Genomic DNA, 20,026 nt, shown 5'->3' with positions numbered 1-20,026 from the left:
TTTATCCATTTCTTGTAGGTTTTCCAGTTTGTTCCCATATAGTTGTTTGCAGTTATCTCTTATGATTCTTTTTATTTCTGTGTTATCAGTTGTAACGTCTCCTTTTTCATTTCTGATTTTATTTGAGCCTTATCTCTTTTTTCTCTGCTAGTCTAGCTAAAAGTTTACTTATTTTGTTTATCCTTTTGCAAAAACAACTCTTTATCAATCTTTCATAGTTTTTTAAGTCTCTAATTCATTTATTTCTGCTCTGATTTGGGGTTTGGTTTGTTCTTTTATTTTTTCAGCTTCTTGGGATATAATCTTAGGTTATTTATTTGGAGTGTCTCTTCTCTTTTGATGTAAGCATTTATCACTATAAACATTCTCTTAAAACTACTTTCACTGTATCCCATAGGATCTGGTATGTTGTGTTTTCATTTTCATTTGTCTTCAGAAGATTCCTTCTTTATTTGTTCTTTGACACATTCATTGTTTAGGAACATGTTGTTTAATTTCCATGTATTTGTATGTTTCTATTCCTTTTGTTGTTGATTTCTAGTTTTATTCCATTGTGGTCAGACAAGGTAGTTGATATGATTTCAATTTTTTTTAATTGTTGAGACTTGGTTAATAATTTGTGGTCTGTTCTAGAGAATGTTTCATGCACTGCTGTGAAGAATGTGTATTCTGCAGCTGTTGGATGAAATGTTCTATAAATGTCCATTAGGTCAAGTGGACCTATAGTAGAGATCAATTCTGATTTTTCCTGGTTAGTTTTCTGTCTGGGTCCTCTGTCCTTTGCTGAGATTGGGGTATTAAAATCCCCAACTATTGAAGAGTTCCAGTCAAGATGGTGGAATAGATGGTCCCCAGTGTCTCTCTCTCCTATGAATCAACCAATTTACAACTATAAAAATGTAGTAACAGCCAATCTTGGGTGACTGGAGCTCAGGGGAAGAGGAGGAGAGACCTATGGAGTTCATGAAGTGGGAGAAGCCACGATGAGAGAAAGAAAAAATTGCTCAGAGCATTTCAGGCTATGGCCACTTTAAGCCTGGAACTGATGAGCACATGGAGCAGGAGCCCACAGAAGCCGCATCTGTGGCCTTCAGATGGAGTTGCTTGGAGGTGGCAAGGGAGAAGAGGGCCTTGGTGGCCCCCAGGACAACAAGACAACTAATAGGGTTTCTGTGGACCCACACAGGAGTGGGGAGTCAGAACAGCTGAAAATGGGGAGCCATTCAGAGGTCAGTGAGTCATTGTAAGGGATCAGCCCAGAAGCCATCCCATGGGAAGTGTTTGGAGCACAGGTATTGGGGGAGATGGGCCCACTGGGAGAACACTGGGACACAGCAAGGGCAGCCAATCTGCCCCCAAATCAGCATAGGACAACTCAGAGGAGACTGGCTGGGAATGCAGAATTCCATGGGGTGCAGTCTGATGAAAAGATACAGGCGCATATCAGAGATTCTACACAACCCAAGTGCACCAAGTCACTGGAGAGCCAGAAGTGCCTGTAGGGTCAACCATTAAACCCTGAGCTGCACAAAAAGTCTTCCCTGGGGAAACAGCAGCAAAGCAAAAATTTAGCTTAACCACACAGCTCAAGTACTGGTTCACACAGAAAGTTCCCCCATTTTAGAAGTAATCAAAGGACAAGAAGTTAGTTCCAGCCCAGGCATACCACCAGTGCCTCAGGGCCCACCAGGGGATCTGAGGTATGGAGCCACGGACCAGACCCCACTTCTTAATCCAGGCACACTGCCAGTGCCTCAGGACCTGACCAGAGACCCAGGGCATGGAGCTTGGCACTGGATACCCTGGCCCACATCCAGGCACACCACCAGCACCTCAGGCCCCTTCCCAGGGGCCAGGGATATGGAGCTGGGGACCAGACATCCCTGCCCACATCCAGGCACACTTCCAGAGACTGGGGCCCCTCCTGGGTGCCCAGGACATGGAGCTGAGGATCAGACCCCCCTGCCCACATCTAAGCATGCTACCAGTGCCTCAAGGCCCCATCTGGGGGCCCAGGACATTGAGCCAGGAAGCAGGCCCTCCTCCCACAACCAGGCACACCATCAGGAGCACACCCAGGAGCATGCCAAAAACATCACTTCCACGTGAGTGTCCCACCACAGTAACCTTGGCTGCCACAAAAGTGGCTAGACATCACAACCACCATGCAGATGGTCCACCAGCCACTGGAGTCCATTGACACAAGGAGAGTCACCAGTGGAGACCAAAGAAAAGAAGAGGATGTCTCTTTCTATAAAGCCCATTCCAGAGTGACAAAAGAAACATCTGCTCTATGATAACATTGGGAGATCTAAACACACCTTTCAGCATGGGACAGATCATCTAGGCAACAAATCAACAGCGCAACCATTACTCTTTCAGAGGGAGAGAAGAAATCTAGGGTTATCAGTGGTGAAAGGGGGAAAGAAGAGAGGGATAGGGAGAGATTGAAAAAGGGGCAAAAAGAATAAGTACAATTTGTAACAATATGCATATTAGTAATATTAGTTTGATCAACGTGTCAACATTGAATCCCAAAAATATGTATAATCAATTATGATTCAACAAAAAATAAATAAATAAATAATAGTCATTCAACAAGGAAAAAAAAAAGGTCCCCAACTATTATTGTGTTGCAGTCAATCTCTCCTATTAAGTCCAAAAGTAATTGCTTTCTATAACTGGATTCTCTGGAGTTGGGTTCATATATATCTGGAATTGTCATATCCTCTTGTTGAATTGATCCCTTTATCATTGTATAATGAACTTCCTTATCTTCTTTTTTCTTTTTTTTACTTTCCTTGGCTTGAAGTCTATATTATCTTACATAAGTATAGCTATTCCTGCTCCTTTTTAGTTTCCATTTGCATGAAATATCTTTTTCCCATTCCTTTACATCCAGCCAGTATGTGTCTTTATTGTTTGTTTCTTATAGGCAGCATATTGTTGGCTCTTGTTTTATAATTCATTCATTCATCCACTCTGTGTCTTTTAATGGGAGCATTTAATTTGTTTACATTTAGGGTTTCTATTGATATATAGGCACTCATTACTGCCATTTTGCTTTTTTTTTTTTTTTTCTGCTTGTTTGGTGTGTCCTTTTTCTGGTTTTACTATCTTCCTTTGCAGTTTTCTCTAGCTTTACATAGTGCTTTCTCACTATTTGTTTTTAATATGTCTCTTCTAAGTTTTTGTGTTGTGGTTACCATGAGGCTGACAAAAAAAATGTTATAGTTAAAAAAAATATTTTAGATTAATGACAACTTAACATTGATATCTAAGAAAAACAAAAATATCAAAGCCATCTGTATGCTTTGGTGTCATTCCTCTACTTTTTGACAATTTGTTGTTTCAAGAAACATCTTTTAACATTTCCTTTCTATCATATACTTGTTTTATGTTTTAATGTCTTGCTAGGTTTGTTCTTTAATCTTCATACTAAGCATGTAAGTGGTTTATTCACCATCTTTATTGCATTGGAGTATTCTGATGTTATCTGGAAGTTTTTCTTTTCTTTTCTATTGAGTTATGTACCTTCAAATGTTTTCTTGCTGCTGCTTACCATCATCTTCTTTCAGATTGAAGAGCTCCCTTTAGCATTTCTTGTAATGCAGGTCTAGCACTGATGAATTCCCTTAGCTTTAGTTTATCTGGGAAATACTATATTTCTTCTTCATATCTCAAGGTTAGTTTTGCTAGATACAGAATTTTTTCCTGACAGTCTTTTTCCTTCAGTACTCTGAATATTCATCTCATTTTTTTCTGGCTTCTAGGGGTTTTATTAAGAAATTTACTGAGAGACATGTTGGGGCTCATTGAATGCTATGTGTTTCTTTTCTCTTGCTGCTTTCAGTATTCTTTCTTTGTCTTTGTTTTTGATAAATTGATTGTGATGTACCTTGAAGTGTTTCTCTTCAGATTGAATTTGCCTAGCAACCTCTAAACTCCCTGTACCTAAATGCAGTCATCTTTTTGCATACTTGGGGATATTTCCAGCCATTATTTTCTTAAATATGCTTTCTACATCTTTTCAGTTTTCTCTCTAGGTATGCCAATTATATAAAAGTTATTTCATTTGATGGAGTCCCATATTTGCTGTATTTCTGTTTCTTTCTTTCTTTCTTTTTTTTTTTTTTTCTTCTTGCTCCTTTGATTGGATAATTTTATGTGTTTTTTCTTCAGGCTCACATTCTTTCCTCTGTTTGGTTAAGTTTGTGTTAGAGCTTTCTATTGAGTTTCTAAATTCAGATACAGTGCTCTTTATTTCTAGAATTTCTTTTTACTTGATCCTATTCTTTTGTCAAACTTCTTGTTCTGCTCATGAATTATTTTCTGGATATCATTTAATCTTCTATCTGTATTTAATTTTGAATCCCTGAACATTCTTAAGATGGTTATTCTGACATTTGATAGACCTGCTGTTTTTTGCATCTATTACTGATGCCTTGCATGTTTCATGTGGTGGTGACATGTTTCTCTGTTCTTCCTTTATCTCTGTGTCTTTACATTGATGTCTAGGCATTTGAGGAGACTGCTATTTGCTGCTGATTCTTTGGGGAAATATTTTTGTGAAGATCATTAATCACTTGTGGGTCTGGTCTGCATGGAAATTCTGGCCTGGGACAAGGTCTTTCCTTCGGATTGAGCCACCTGAAGTTCTATTGCCCTGATCAATTTCCACTGCGACCAGCTGCCCACACTGTTCCCAATGTTTCCCTGGGGGAGTGGGGCCAGGCTTTCTCCTGCCCTCCAACCACTTCCTGTGGGGGAGGCCATGTAGGCAACCCCTCATGATAAGTCACCATCTTCTAGGCAGTTCTCCTCTCTAGTCAGTAGTGGCTGTCTGCTCCTGTGTGGGTCTTGGGGAATCCTGCCAGTGGACTTCATGGCCTGTGAGTTGTGAGTTGGTAGAGTGCATTCCATAGCTCTCCTTTCCCCTGCAGACTCCAAACAGGTTTATGGAAAGAATTCTGCTGCAGCTTTTTCAAGCTTCTGTAAGAACTAGTCCTTGCCATCTTACCAGGCTGGCTCAGAAGAATAGGTGCCATCCCTATGCCTTCCCACCATTGCCTCTCATGTGCCTTCATGAATTCCATAGGTCTCTCCTCCTCCTCCCCCATCTCCATCAGTTCCAGGTTGGCAGTCTTTGTTTTTCAACAGTTGTAAATTGATCGCATGTTGGAGGATGAGATGCTGGGAAGTGTCTATTTTGCCATTTGATGACATCAGTCCTGCTGATTTTTTCCTTCCTTTTAATAGTAGTCATCCTAATGGGCGTGTAGTATCTCGTTCTGGTATTGATTTGCAACTTCCTAATGATATGTGAAGTTGAACATTTTTTCACGTGCTTGTTAGCCATTTGCATATCTTGTTTGGAAAAATGTCTAGTCAAGTCATTTGCCCAATTTTTAATCAGGTTGAGTATTTTGCTGCTGTGTTGAGTTGCAGAAGCTTTCATTTATATATTCTGGCTATTAACTCCTTATCAGATACATGCTTTTCAAATATTTTCTCTCATTCTGTAGGTTGCATTTTTACTCTGTTGATTGCTCTAATCTTGGTTACAATAAGTGCTGTCTCAGACCAGAGTGATCAGCAGTGGAGGACGTAAAAAGTGGTCACACAACAAATGTATTAGAAAAGAATAACTAAGGATTGGATGTGAAATTTAAATTTATTAGACATAGAAAAGTAAAAGATGACTTGGGGATTACTGGTCTCAGCACCAGAAAAAATGGTCAGTCTTATGGGCTTGAGAAATATTTGGGAACCATGAATAAACACTATGTTGTTGAAATATTGGAAACAGATGATATTCCTCAGGAAAAATGTATATAGTAGGAAATAATAGCCTGAATTAGCCTTTTGAACTCAATGGGAGATAATGACCTATTCAACAAATATGTTCAGTGTAAGTCATTTTAAATGTGGGAAAATAATTATATATTTGCAATACAAAACAAACAAAAAATTAAGAGAAATACCACTTGGAATTACAGTTTAATTTAGGCAGACTGCACACACTGTACTTCCTCCAAGAAACTGACTCTTTGGGTCTTCAAAGGAACATTTTGGTGGTGTTCATGGGAACCCAGAAGCAGAGGGTGGGGAGAGTGACAACCTCTACTCAGTAAGTAGGCAAGATTTCTAGTACCTCGAACCTCCATGCTGAGGGGAAGACAAAGGACTATCTGTCCCATGTTTATGAGGGCAGCAACCAGGACACCTTACTAAATAATTGTTTTTCTCTTGAGTAATAAAACTATGGCTAATGATTCAAGCACTTTTGTCTGAGGAAAAAACTGTTGGAAGCAGACTCATAAATATTTTAAAAACATATGTCTTAAGAACCAACTTATTAATTTCTTGTTTGTGAAAATGTTTCTCCCACCTCCATTTTAAAAACAATCTTAGTGAAACCTGTGAATTCAAAGTCATGGAAACTCAGAAAACAAATATATAAACCTTGCACTTACACTTCTGTAAGCGTGCTTTAAAACAATTTATAAAACAATGTATATACTAAAAATGGAACTAATACAAAAAATTACGCAAAGACTAAGATGTATCTCTCCCATCTGTGATTTCCAGGTTCCCTTTACAAAGGCAAATAACATAAACAGTTCCTTGAGAATATTTCTAGAAATGCACATGTGGCATCACAAAACAATTCTGATATAAAATCACAAATAAGCAGAACACTTTAACAAATCCTTCAAAACCATTTTTTTCTTTTTTCTTTTATTTTTAATCGACATAGTTGTATATATATTTACGGGGTACAATGTAATGTTTTCACTTATGTGTATACATTATGGAATAATTAATTAAGCTAATTAATTTATTCATCACCTTACATACTTATATTTTTTAAATTTTATTTTTTCAATATACAATATGATTGATTATTGTGGCCCATTACCGAAATCCTCCTCCCTCTCTCTGCTCCCCCATCCCTGCCATCGACCTCATATCTGTTCGCTTCTCGTATCAACTTCAAGAAATTGCAATTGTTGGGTCTTTGTCCCTCCCACCCCAGTTTATTTGGGTATTTATTTATTTATTTTTAGCTCCCACAAATAAGTGAGAACATGTGATATTTCTCTTCCTCTGTCTGACTTGTTTCACTTAATATAATTCTCTCGAGCTCCATCCATGTTGTTGCAAATGGCAGTATTTCATTAGTTTTTATAGTAGAGCAGTATTCCATTGTGTAGATGTACCACATTTTCCATATCCACTCATCTGATGATGGGCATTTGGGCTGGTTCCAACTTCTAGTATTGTAAATACTGCCACAATGAACATTGGAGAACAGGTATACCTTCGACTTGATGATTTCCATTCCTCTGGGTATATCCCAGCAGTGGGATAGCTGGGTCATATGGTAGATCTATCTGCAATTGTTGAGGAACCTCCATACCGTTTTCTATGGAGGTGGCACCATTTTGCAGTCCCACCAACAATGTATGAGAGTTCCTTTTTCTCCACAACCTCGCCAGCACTTATCATTCTCAGTCTTTTGGATATTAGCCATCCTAACTGGGGTAAGATGGTATATCAGTGTGGTTTTGATTTGCATTTCCCAAATGCTGAGTGATATTGAGCATTTTTTAATGTGTCTGTTGGCCATTCATAAACTTCCTTTGAGAAATGCCTATTTAGATCTTTTGCCCATTTTTAAATTGGGCTACATATTTTTTGTTGTAAAGTTGTTTCAGTTCCTTGTATATTCTGGATATTAATCCTTTGTCAGATGTATATTTTGCAAATATTTTCTCCCACTCTGTTGGTTGTCTTTTAACTCTGTTAATTGTTTCTTTTGCTGTGCAGAAGCTTTTTAGTTTGAATAATCCCATTTGTTTATTTTTCCTTTGGTTGCCCGTGCTTTTGGGGTCATATTCATGAAGTCTGTGCCCAGTCCTATTTCCTGAAGTGTTTCCCCTATGTTTTCTTTAAGAAGTTTTATTGTCTCAGGGTGTATATTTAAATCCTTAATCCATTTTGAGTTGATTTTAGTATACGGTGAGAGGTATGGATCTAGTTTCATTCTCCTGCATATGGATATCCAGTTATCCTAGCACCATTTGCTGAAGAGGCAGTCCCTTCCCCAGTGAATAGGCTTGGTGCCTTTGTCAAAGATCAGATGGCAGTAAGTGTGTGGGTTGATTTCCGGATTCTCTATTCTATTCCATTGATCAATGTGTCTGTTTTTATGCTCATACCATACTGTTTTGGTTATTATAGCTTTGTAGTATAGTTTAAAGTCAGGTGTGGCTTTATTATGGGTTATTATTATTTATTTATTTATTTCTGGCTTTATTAATATAATAATATTATTTAATTATTAATTAAATACTATTTATAATAATATTTATAAATAATTATAAGTAAATGATATTATTAATAAATGATATTATTACTTATTTATTTATGGCTTTATTTTTTTTTGCTCAGAATTGCTTTGGCGAGCACGGTCTTTTATTAATCCATATAAATGTCTGGATAGTTTTTTCCATTTCTGAGAAATATGTTATTGGGATTTTGATAGGGATTGCATTGAATTTGTAAATCACTTTGGGTAGTATGGACATTTTCACTATGTTGATTCTACGAATCCAAGAGCATGGGATATCTTTCCATCTTCTTGTGTCCTCTTTAATTTCTCTCAGCAGTGGTTTGTAGTATAATCTCTCATTATAGAGATTTTCCACATCCTTGGTTAACTCTATTCCCAAGTATTTTATTTTCTTAGTGGCTATTGTAAACAGGCTAGCTTTCTTGATTTCTCTTTGTGCATCTTCACTACTGGAGAATAGAAATGCTACTGATTTTTGTGTGTTGATTTTGTATCCTGCAACTTTGCTGAAATCATTTATCAACTCCAAGAGTTTTTTTGTAGAGGCTTTAGGTTGTTCGATATATAGGATCATGTCATCTGCAAACAGGTATAGTTTGACTTCATTTTTTTCCAATATGGATGCCCTTTATTTCCTTCTCTTCTCTGATTGCTCTGGCTAGTACTTCCAACACTGTATTGAATAGGAGTGGTGAGAGTGGGCATCCTTGTCTAGTTAATGTTCTTAAGGGGAAAACTTTCAGCTTTTTTCCATTCAGGATGATATTGGCAGTGGGTTGATCACAAATGGCTTTAATTATGTTGAGATACTTTCCATCTATACCCAACTTGTAGCGTGTCTTTATCATAAACGAGTGTTGAATTTTATCAATTGCTTTTTCAGCATCTATAGAGATGATCATATGGTCCTTGTGTTTGATTTTATTGATATGGTGTATCACGTTTATTGATTTGCATGTGTTGAGCCAACCTGACATCTCTGGGATGAATACCACTTGATCATGGTATATAATTTTGCGTATGTGTTACTGTGCTTTGTTAGCTAGTATTTTATTGAGGATTTTTGCATCTACCTTCATCAAGGATATTGGCTTATAGTTTTCTTTTTTTGTTGTGTATTTACCTGGTTTTGGTGTCAGGTTTGCTTCATAGAATGAGTTTGGGAGAATTGCCTCTGTTTCAATCTTTTGGAATAGTTTGTAGAGAATTGGTGTCAATTCCTCTTTGAACATTTGGTAGAATTCTGCTGTGAACCCACCTGGTTCTGGGCTTTTCTTTGTTGAGAGCCTTCTGCTAACAGCTTCAATCTCTTTTATTGTTATGGGTCTGTTCATGTTTTCTACATCATCTTGGCTCAGTCTTGGTAGTTTGTGGGTGCCCAGAAATTTATTCATTTCCTCCAGATTTTCAAATTTGTTGGCCTATAGTTGTTTATAGCAGTCTCTAATGATTCCTTGTATTTCAGAGTTATCAGTTGTGATATCACCATGTTCATTTCTAATTTTTGTTATTTGGGTCTTCTCTCTTCTATTTTTAGCTATGCTAATGGTTTGACAATTTTATTTATCTTTTCAAAATGCCAGCTTTATGTTTCATTGTTCTGTTGTATTGTTTTTTGGGTTTCTCTTTTATTTATTTCTGCTCTGGTCTTAATTATTTCTTTCTGTCTACTAACTTTGGGTTTAAATTGTTCTTGTTTTTCTAATTCTTTAAGGTGAAGTGTTTGTTTACTTGCCATCTTTCCATTCATGCACTTAATGCAATATATTATGCCCTAAGTACTGCTTTTGCAGTATCCTACAGGTTTTGGTATGATGTATTATTGTTTTCATTAGTTTCAAGAAATGTTTTGATTTCCTGTTTGATTTCTTCTTGGACACATATGTCATTAAGTAGAATGCTGTTTAATTTCCAAGTGTTTGTATAGTTTACAGAATTTCTTTTGTTATTGCTTTCTAATTTTAATCCATTGTGGTCTGAAAAAATACCTGGGATAATTCCAATTTTTTAAAATTTGTTGAGACTTGATTTGTGACCTAGCATGTGATCTATCCTGGAGAATGATCCATGTGCTGATGAGAAGAATGAATATTCTGAGGTTGTTGCATGGAATGTTCTGTAGATATCTGCCATGTCCAATTGGCCTAGAGTGTTGTTTAGATCTTGTGTTTCTCTGCTGCTCCTTTGCCTAGATGATCTGTCCAATATTGTTAGTGGGTTGTTCAGGTCCCCTGCTATTATGGTATTAGTGTCTATTTCCTTCTTTAGGTCTTGTACAGTTTGCTTTATAAATCTGGCAGCTCTGACATTGGGTGTGTATATATTTATGATTGTTGTGTCTTCTTGATGGATGAATCCTTTTATCATTAGGTAGTGGCCCTCATTATCTCCTTTTATGGTTTTTAGTTTAAAGGCTATTTTTTCAGATATAAGAATAGCTACTCTAGCTCATTTTTCATTTCTATTTGCATGGTCAAACTTTTTCCATCCTTTCACTCTTAGTCTATGTGAGTCTTTATAGGTGAGGTGGGTCTCTTGAAGGCAGCATATAGTTGGGTCCTCCTTTTTAATTCAGTAAGTCTGTTTCTTTTGATTGGGGAATTTAATCCTTTTACATTAAGAGTTGTTATTGAAAAGTGTTGATTTACTCCTATCATTTTATTGATTTTTATTTGGATGTCTTAAGTGTCTTTTGTTCCTTTCTTTCCAACTTACTGTTTGTATTCTGTATTTGTTTGTTTCTTGGGTTATAGATAAACTTTTTTTTTTCTCTTCAGTGTTGGCATTTTTATTTTACTAGTGGGTTTTGATTTTTCTTGAGTTTTTGTAGCAGTGGTATTTATTTTTCAGGTACCAAACCCAGTAATCCCTTGAGTATTTCTTGTAAGGGTGATCATGTGGTAGTGAATTCCCACAGTTTATGTTTGTTTGATAACTATATGATTTGCCCTTCGTTTTGGAAGGATAGCCTTGTAGGGTAAAGTAATCTTGCTGGAAATCTCTGTCTTTCAGTATTTTGAATATTTCATCCAATTACTTTTGGCTTTTAAGGTTTGTGCTGAAAAGTGTGATGTTAGTCTGATTGGGGCTCCCTTATAGGTGACTTGATGCTTCTCTCTTGTAGCTTTTAAGATTCTTTCTTTGTCCTTGAGTTTTGCCAATTTGACTATAACATGTCTTGGAGAAGACCTTTTTGGGTTGAAGGCATTTGTGGATCTTTCAGCTTCCTGAATCTGAATATCTGTGTTTTTTCCTATGCCTGGGAAGTTTTCTGCCACTGTTTTGTTGAATATGTTTTCGATACAATCTCCTTTTTCCTTCCCTTCTGGAATACCCATGACTCAGATATTTGAGTGCTTAAGGTTGTCTGATATCTCTCTTAGATTTTCTTCAATGTTTTTAATTCTTTTTCCTTTTTTATTTATTTATTTTTTTGTCTGCTTGTGTTATTTCAAACAGCCCACCTTCAAGGTCAGAAGTTCTCTCTTCTGCTTCTACAAGCCTGCTGGTTAAACTTTCTGTTGTGTTTTTTATTTCATTGAATGAATTCTTCAGCTCAGCAAGCTCTGCTACATTCTTTTTCAGGGCATTGATTTCCATGTATATTTTTCAGGTCCTGTATACTTTTCCTCATTTCATCGTGTTCTCTAGCTGAGTTTTCTTGTATCTCATTTAGTTTCCTTAGACTTATTACTCAACGTTCCTTGTCAGATATTTCAAGGGATTCTTGTTCTATAGGATCTAGAGCTTGAGAGTTATTATCCTTTGGTGGTGTACTTGATTTTTCATATTTCTGGTATCTTTCCTTTGATGTTTAGTCATTGTGGCATGGGATTTCACGATCCACTGGTTTAACACTATTTTCTGGCTAGGATCCTGCTAGGACTGCCAATTTGACACAGCTGCCTCAGTGCCTGCTTGGTTGTGCACTGGTGCCTCAGGCATGTGGTTGTCGTGTGTCTTGGGCCTCTCTGGGGGTCACCACTCTGGTTGGCATGCACTCGGCCAGGCTGGGGATGTGATTCAGGGGTGGCAAGTCCTATTTGCTCAGTCACATGCTGGTGCCATGGAGTGCTTTCTCTCCATGGGTTTTTGGCCTCTCGGGGGGGGCAGTCTCTCTGGTCAGCATGCACTTGGCCAGGGTGCAGATGGGGTCTGGCTGCAGTGAGGCCCAAAGTCATTTTCTTGAGGCTCTATTGTTCTATTACTGTTGTGATATTTCACAATTATAATAGTAATCTCATATATAAAAAGTTGATATATTATTTGTTGAGACAATGTTCATGCTTTCAATATGACTGTAAATAACCCTTGAGTCCATAATTTTGTAAGAATGCTGATAATGTGGATATTCAGAAATATCAGCATTCTGACAGTGATGCTGTAGGATGTTGATATTGATTTGAGTAGATATTGAGTAGATGACTGATATTTAGTTGATGAGAAATAACAATTTACATATGAAAATATCTTCACAAAAGCTAAGGATACCAGGTAACAGATTACGGCACATGGGTTAAGTGCAGAAATAAGAAAAAAGATTAATTGAACAGGGTAGAAAGGACACTTTTACATTACCCACAGCATCTCTCTCCCAACCCCAGGAAGTGCAGTAAGGAGAGTGATACCCTCTACTCAGGAAAAGGAGAGAAGTAAACACCATCCTGTGCCTTGGACCCCAACACTAGATCTACCCCATTAAGCCCAGCACTAGGCAGGCTCCCCACATCCCCAGACTCCAGGCCCTTACCTGAGGACTGAGCCTCCAGAGCTCCTTGGTGCATGCTGGATCACACAGCTGCAGACCTTAGGCCTGCCCAGTAGACTTGGTCTCCATACCAACCTGAGTGGTCCCAGGCTCTGACAACCTCAGTGCCAGGCTGGTGTTAATAGCCCTAGACATCAGACTTGCCTCTGGGGACACATGCTCCAGGCTCACCTAGCACCAGGCCAACCTCTGTGGCCTTCCATCTCCAGATCCATCCAGGTTTCAGACTAGCTCAGAGAGAGGATGGCCTACATATTCCCAGGCTTAAGTCCTGCTGCAGAACCAGCTCAGCACTTCTGGTCTCAGGAACCCAGTTGTTGCATATGGACCCAGCTTCCAAGCCTATCTCAGTAGACATCAGTGCTAAGTCAGCACTAACAGGCACAGGATCTAGGACTGCTCCTGTGGACCCAGGTTACAGGCTATCCCTGGTGGCTCCAGGATCCAGACCAGTCCTGTGGACCTGGAGTCCATCATCACCTGCACACCAAGCATCCTGGCCAGCCCCTGGAAATCCAATCTCTATTCCAGCCCCAGTGACTCCAGTCAGCACCCATGACCCCAGAGTCCAGATTTGCCCCTGCAGACCCAGACTTCATGCCTGCCTCCAAAACAGGCCAGCCCCAGGATATAGATGATTTCATTTCCTTTGGGTATATACCCAGAGGAAGTATTTCTGGGTCATCTGGTAGTTCTATTTTTAATTACTTTAGAAACCTGCATTCTGTTTTCCATAATGGCTGTACCTGTCTGCATTCTCACCAATAGTGTATATCCACACACTCACCAGTATTTATATTTTGACTTTCTGACAGTAGCCGTGTTAATGGGTATGAGGTAGTATTTCATAGTGGTTTTGATTTGCATTTCTCTTATGACTCATGATGTTAAGCATCTTTTCATGTACTTGTTGGTCATTTGTATGTCTTTTTTGGAAAAATGTCTATTCAGTTCCTTTGCCCATTTTTTAACTGGGTTATTTTTTTTCTACTATTGAGTTGTATGAGTTTTTAAAATAAATTTGAGATATTAGCCAATTACCAGATACTGTATGGTTTGCAAATATTTTATCTAATCCTTAGGCTGCTAGTTTAGTTTCTTGATTGATTTCTTAGCTGTGCAGAACCTTTTTAATTTGATGTAGTCCCATTCATTTATTTTTGTTTTTGTAGGCCTGAGCTATTGGTGTGATATTCAAGAAATCATTAACAAAGTCAGTGTCCAGGAGCTTTTCCCCAGTGTTCTCTTCTAGGAGGTTTATAGATTCAAGTCTTACCTTAAGGTATTTCATCCATTTTGGGTTGATTTTTGTGCTTAGTGTAAGATAAAGTCTCAGTTTTATTCTTTTATATGTGGAAATCCAGTTTTCCCATCACCATTTATTGAAGAGGTTATCTTTTCCTCATTGTGTCCTCTTGGTCCTCTTATTAAAAATTAGTTGATCATATATGTTTAGATTTATTTCTGTGCTCTCTATTCTGTTCAGCTGGTCTATGTGTTTATTTATATGCCAGCACCACACTGTTTGATTACTATAGCTTTGTTATGTAATTTTAAATAAGGAGGTCTAATGTCTCCAACTTTGTTTTCATTCTCAGAATTGTTTTGGCAGGAGGTCTTTTGTAATCCCATACTGATTTTACGATTTTTCTGTTTGTTTTTTTACTCTTGTGAAGAATTCCATTGGGATTGTGATTGGAGTTGTGCTGAATCTGTATATTGCTTTGTGTCTTCTTCAGTTTCTTTCGTCAATGATCGATGTTTTATGGCTTTTAGTCCACAGATCTTTCACTTCCTTCATTAAATTTATTCCTCTGTGTGTGTGTGTGTGAGTTTTGATGCTACCGTGAATGGGATTGTTTTCTTGATTTCTTTTTCATCTAGGTTGTTATTTGTGTATAAAAAATGCTACCGATTTTAAATAATGATTTTGTGCCCTGAAACTTTACTGAATTCATTTTTTATTAGATAATGTATTTGAAATAGCATATGTGTGCTAGTAGGTATTTGATATAGTGTATGTTTTCAGTGTCTGGGAACAGGTCATCACTCGAAGTTTCCACACACTCATGTTTGAGCCTCCTCAGCATTTCCATTACCACTAAAAAGTCTATAATTCTGATTCCCTACCACTAGACCTGCAACAAATTGTCTCTTCTAACACTCATCGTGCCCTGCCATAACACACACAAGCACACACACACACACGCACACACACACACACATGCACACACACGCGCACACACACACACAAGCACACACACACACACACACACACGCACACAATGAAAATTAATTGAAAGTAAAGTTCTGCTTGGATGCCAAATTGTTAAATGAAGCTCATCATTCACACCACCTCTTCATAGGTACAAGTTAAAATAAATACGTTTTTGTGTGGCAGAGACACCAAACTATTTTGTCTTCTTGAAGGAAAACAAATATTACATATTTTTGTATAAGGTTCAACATGTACAAATAAATACAGCATGCGAACATAGCTCATTCTAGAGTTCTCTGGTTTTTACATACTTAACTTCTCTAAGTGCTATTTACTTTCTCTCTAAATGAGGGATGGAATGTCGCAAAGCTGTTTAGATATTATATGAGAAAGTGCCTGCAAAGCCACTTCACAGTGCACCACACATGGTAATTATATAATAAAAGTTGATCCCTATTTTGCTTCTTTCCAGATTTCTAATTTTAGATTGCTTTCCAATAGTCCATGAATCTCCTGCAAGAGTCTCATACTTATATTCTAAAAGAACTCTACAAAAATGTTAAATTGGCCATACAATATAGACTCAGACATAAATTATCACTAAAGATCAATGTAAATAAGTCTCAACTCTATCACTCCCTGTCAATTGATAATATAAGACTTCTTCTATATTACAAAATATACAGGTATGAACATGTGCCTAGATATGTGTGTATACTTATGCATACATATACAAATTTTATATGTATTACATATGAAACTGCTTCAAAATGTTTATGTAAAAATTTGTATTATATTTTAATTCCATTTTGCCCAATCTATTTGAAGTACCCTCATATACCACATAAAAACTATACATACACTATATATATATATATATATGTACCTTGCATGTTTCAAGGTGATTTAAATGTATTCTCTCAAGAATGTTCTTATATTTACTCAAATACACCAAAATAAAAACTATGTCTTTAATAACATGTTTATTTCAATGTGCAGTAGTAAATGCATCTTTGAATTCAGATAAATGGGCATATGTTTAAAATGTTGTGTGAAGATGGAATAGATAGGTTTGTAGGCTTTTGGTTTCAGTTGTCCATCTTTTCCTATCATTAATTCCCCCAAGCAATATTACCTTGTAAAAGAAAAAAAGAATCTAACTGAGAAGGATCATGGGCTTTAATGCTTTCTCCTTACATTTAATAATTCACTCCGTGTTTTCTTTCACTTCAAAATAGAAGACAAAACATTTCATAATAAAGAGAAAAGTCATTAGAAGATGAATGTAGAACTGTGTGCATTCTCTTGGGTGCTGAGCTCAAGGGAGAAAACTGTACCTTTGTGCAAAGTCTGCCCCTTTGTATTACATAAATAAATAAAAGTAAGTACTCCCCATGGGATAGTCTGTTAGTTTCTGCAGAGAGGAAAACATTTATCTATATCTCATTCTTCTATTTTTCATTCTTGACTAAGAATCTGAATCAATGCATAGGTTCACCTGTATTTGTGTGGTTGGACATTCAGGGAGGGGAAAAGTTGTAGGTGGCAGAAGGTCTCAAAAACAGGGTATGTATTCATACATTTTTTTCTTTGTTTTAGTAAAGATGTATCTAAAGTAATTGAACTGTAACACATAAAACACTTTTTTAAATGAAGCTGTTAAATACTTCACTGGTAGAGTGAGGTTTTAAAAACCCTGGTTAAATGATAAAATTCTGGAATAAACATGACGTACTATAAATGAGAATATAAAATGAAAAATCTGTTCCAAAAAATTCATACATTTATTACAAAAATTTTTACCAGAATTTTTCATTTATTTATTGCTTCCATAAGCACTATTTTGCACTTTGTGTAAATTATATGCATGTTTATGTTATATATCAAAGATTCAGCATAATAAATCAAAATTCATTCCTAAACTTGTCACTGGCCACAATGAAGCAGCGAAAAAGAAGAGATGACTTGTTATGCTTATCATAAAAGGGATATTTCAGAGTGAGTATGCAGGATTGAGAAAAATGTTGTAACTGATGCATCCTGCAGTAGAAGAAAGCCACCTTTGAAAGGGTGCTGTTTACTCAAAGAAATGTATGTACAAGAATATGTAATATTTCCTCTCAGTACAGGGTTTATCCATACATGCCTCAGGTTGGGCAAAAGGGGATGTGATAAAATTAATTAAGATGACAGAAATCATAGGGAGATGAATGTCTTAATGTCAATGAGGTTTCTGATTAAGTTGGAATTCAAAACATTGTAATAGAAACAAATGTCTTATATTGTGTCCTCTAGCCTTAATCATCTGTCCTAGTACAGAACCAGGAGGTGCATATAGTACAGTGCTAAACTATGTTACACTGTGATGAAAATGATTGGCAGGGAAAGAAAATGAGGCATCTTGAACAACATGTATGAGTTGCATGAATATATGGATGTTTGCTTGCTTGTTGATTGCTATAAATATGGTTTTTTGCATTGATAATCTTTATAATAAAAAGAGAGTATAAATTGGATTGATACAGAGATGAATTTGGATAGTAAGTGATGAGTTGCAAGCAGCAAGACACTCTATAAAGAATTTTAATAGGAACAGAAAAGTACTGTTACCCTCTCTATATAGTTCACATGAGATGCTATGAGGCAAGGGCCTGAAAGTTCAGTCCACATTAAATGACCAGCATGTACCAAAGAAGCAATTGTCAACCCAAGGAATAGAGATGGACTTATGAGTATCAATGACCAAAACTTATTTTTATGAGAAGAAAGAAAGCTGATATAAAGATATCTGCCATCATAGTTATGAACAGAATGAGCATCAGATTGAGAAAGGTCGGAGTAAATAGCATGACTGCTGAAAATAATAAGTATTTTTGTATAGAAAATCAACATGAATCATATAATTACTGAGCTCAAAGAAAAATAGCTGTCCCAACTTTTTTTTAAATGGTCATTATTCACATAATTTGCATTTTCAATTGGAGGAAGAGGCCATTCTTTTTTGAACAAAGTTGATATTAGTATGTTCAGCATGTCTATGTGTACATATAGACAGAATATCATAAACACAAGATGTAATTTTCAAGCATCCAAGCAAGCAAGAATTTGGATGGTACATAATTACACACACACACACATACATACACACACACGTAGCTGTGAATAAGAGATTTAATATTGCTGGCCTCCAGATTTTAATTTCTTTTTTCTACATTCAATGAGAAGATGGAAAACAAAAATCTAACAGGGAATTCGTCCTTCTGGGACTCTCCAGCTCAGCAGAGCAGCAGCACCTCCTGCCTGTGCTTTTTCTCTGTATGTTCTTACTCACCATGTTGGGGAACCTGTTCATCATCCAGGTCATTGGCTTTGACTCTCACCTCCATTCCGCCATGTATCTCTTCCTTAGTAACTTGGCCTTTGTTGACAACTGTTTTACTTCCACTACATCCCCCCAAATGGTTGTGTACATCTTGACCAACACCCAGACTCTTTTTTACAGGCTGCCTCACCCAGTCCTTCTTTTCCCTGTCTTTTGTGAATATGGGCAGCCTCCTTCTCTGTATAATGGCATATGATATGTATGTCGCAATTTGCCACCCTTTACATTATACCACCAAAATGAATCCTCACCTTTGTGTGCAGCTGGTGGCAGGGCTCTGGGTTGTTACTTATCTCCATGCCCTCCTGTATACTCTCCTGATGGCACATCTGTCCTTCTGTGCCTCCAATGTCATTCACCATTTCTTCTGTGATCTCATCCCTCTCCTGCAGCTCTCCTGCTGTGATGTCTCCTTTAATGTGATGTTCCTTTTTACAGTGGGAAGTCTATTGGCACTCACACCCCTTATCTGCATCCTCATATCCTATGGACTTACCTTCTCACCATCCCGAAGGTCCCGTCTACTCAGGGGAAACAGAGAGCCTTTTCCACCTGTGGCTGCCAGCTTTCACTGGTGGTGCTGATTTATGGCACAGCCATCACTGTCTACTTCAGCCCCTCCTCCTCTCATACCCCTGAGAGGGACACCCTATCGGCTGTTACGTATTCAGTAGTGACTCCAATGCTGAATCCTTTCATCTATAGTCTAAGAAACAGGGATATCAAGAGAGCACTTCACTAAATGCTTTGTAAGTGCACAGTCTTTCAACAGCAATAATGACCTCGATGAATAATAGAAACGAACTGCTATTAAATGTTTTTTTATGCTGAACATTGTGTTAAGCACTTTATGTGAATCATCTCATTTAATCCTCTGAGTAAATATATGAAAAACTATGAAAACGGTTTTCTTTTCATAAGGAAAGTGAGTCTCAAGAAATTTAAATAGTGTGCATACAAACCACCACTTGTAAGTATTCTCTGACTCCAGTACAAATATGCCTTAGTGATGAGATTTATATTCTGCAATAAAATTCCCAAATGCCGCATATTAGTATTAATTCTCCTGGCATTAATGTCTATGAATTCAGATTAAGAACTAAAGGGGGATGAAATCTAAGGCAAGCTCCACAATGTAATGAAGCAGCAAGGCCGTCACATTTTTAACGTTGTGTTCTCTTAAGAAATACACAAAGAATTTATTTAGGTTTTAAATAACATGTTTTCCCTTAAATCCCTTTGACTTCAAAAACAGTCAATGATTTTATTCTGTTGACTCATGTCCTTGTCATTTTTGTC

General features: G+C 37.2%; 1 protein-coding gene across 1 annotated transcript; it reads left to right on the top strand.

The window, feature by feature from the left end:
* Positions 1–1,780: 1,780 nt before the first annotated feature.
* On the top strand, positions 1,781–19,505 carry LOC134375942 (olfactory receptor 1C1-like). The gene is given in 4 exon segments (XM_063094669.1): positions 1,781–2,105; positions 18,571–18,838; positions 18,840–19,225; positions 19,228–19,505. Coding segments are annotated over 4 exon segments (1,257 nt in total).
* The last annotated feature ends 521 nt before the right edge of the window (positions 19,506–20,026 follow it).

Source organism: Cynocephalus volans, chromosome 4 (genome assembly GCF_027409185.1).
Source record: "Cynocephalus volans isolate mCynVol1 chromosome 4, mCynVol1.pri, whole genome shotgun sequence".
NCBI lineage: Eukaryota > Metazoa > Chordata > Mammalia > Dermoptera > Cynocephalidae > Cynocephalus > Cynocephalus volans.
Note: the sequence above shows the minus strand (reverse complement) of the source record. Positions and strands in the feature narration are given on the sequence as shown.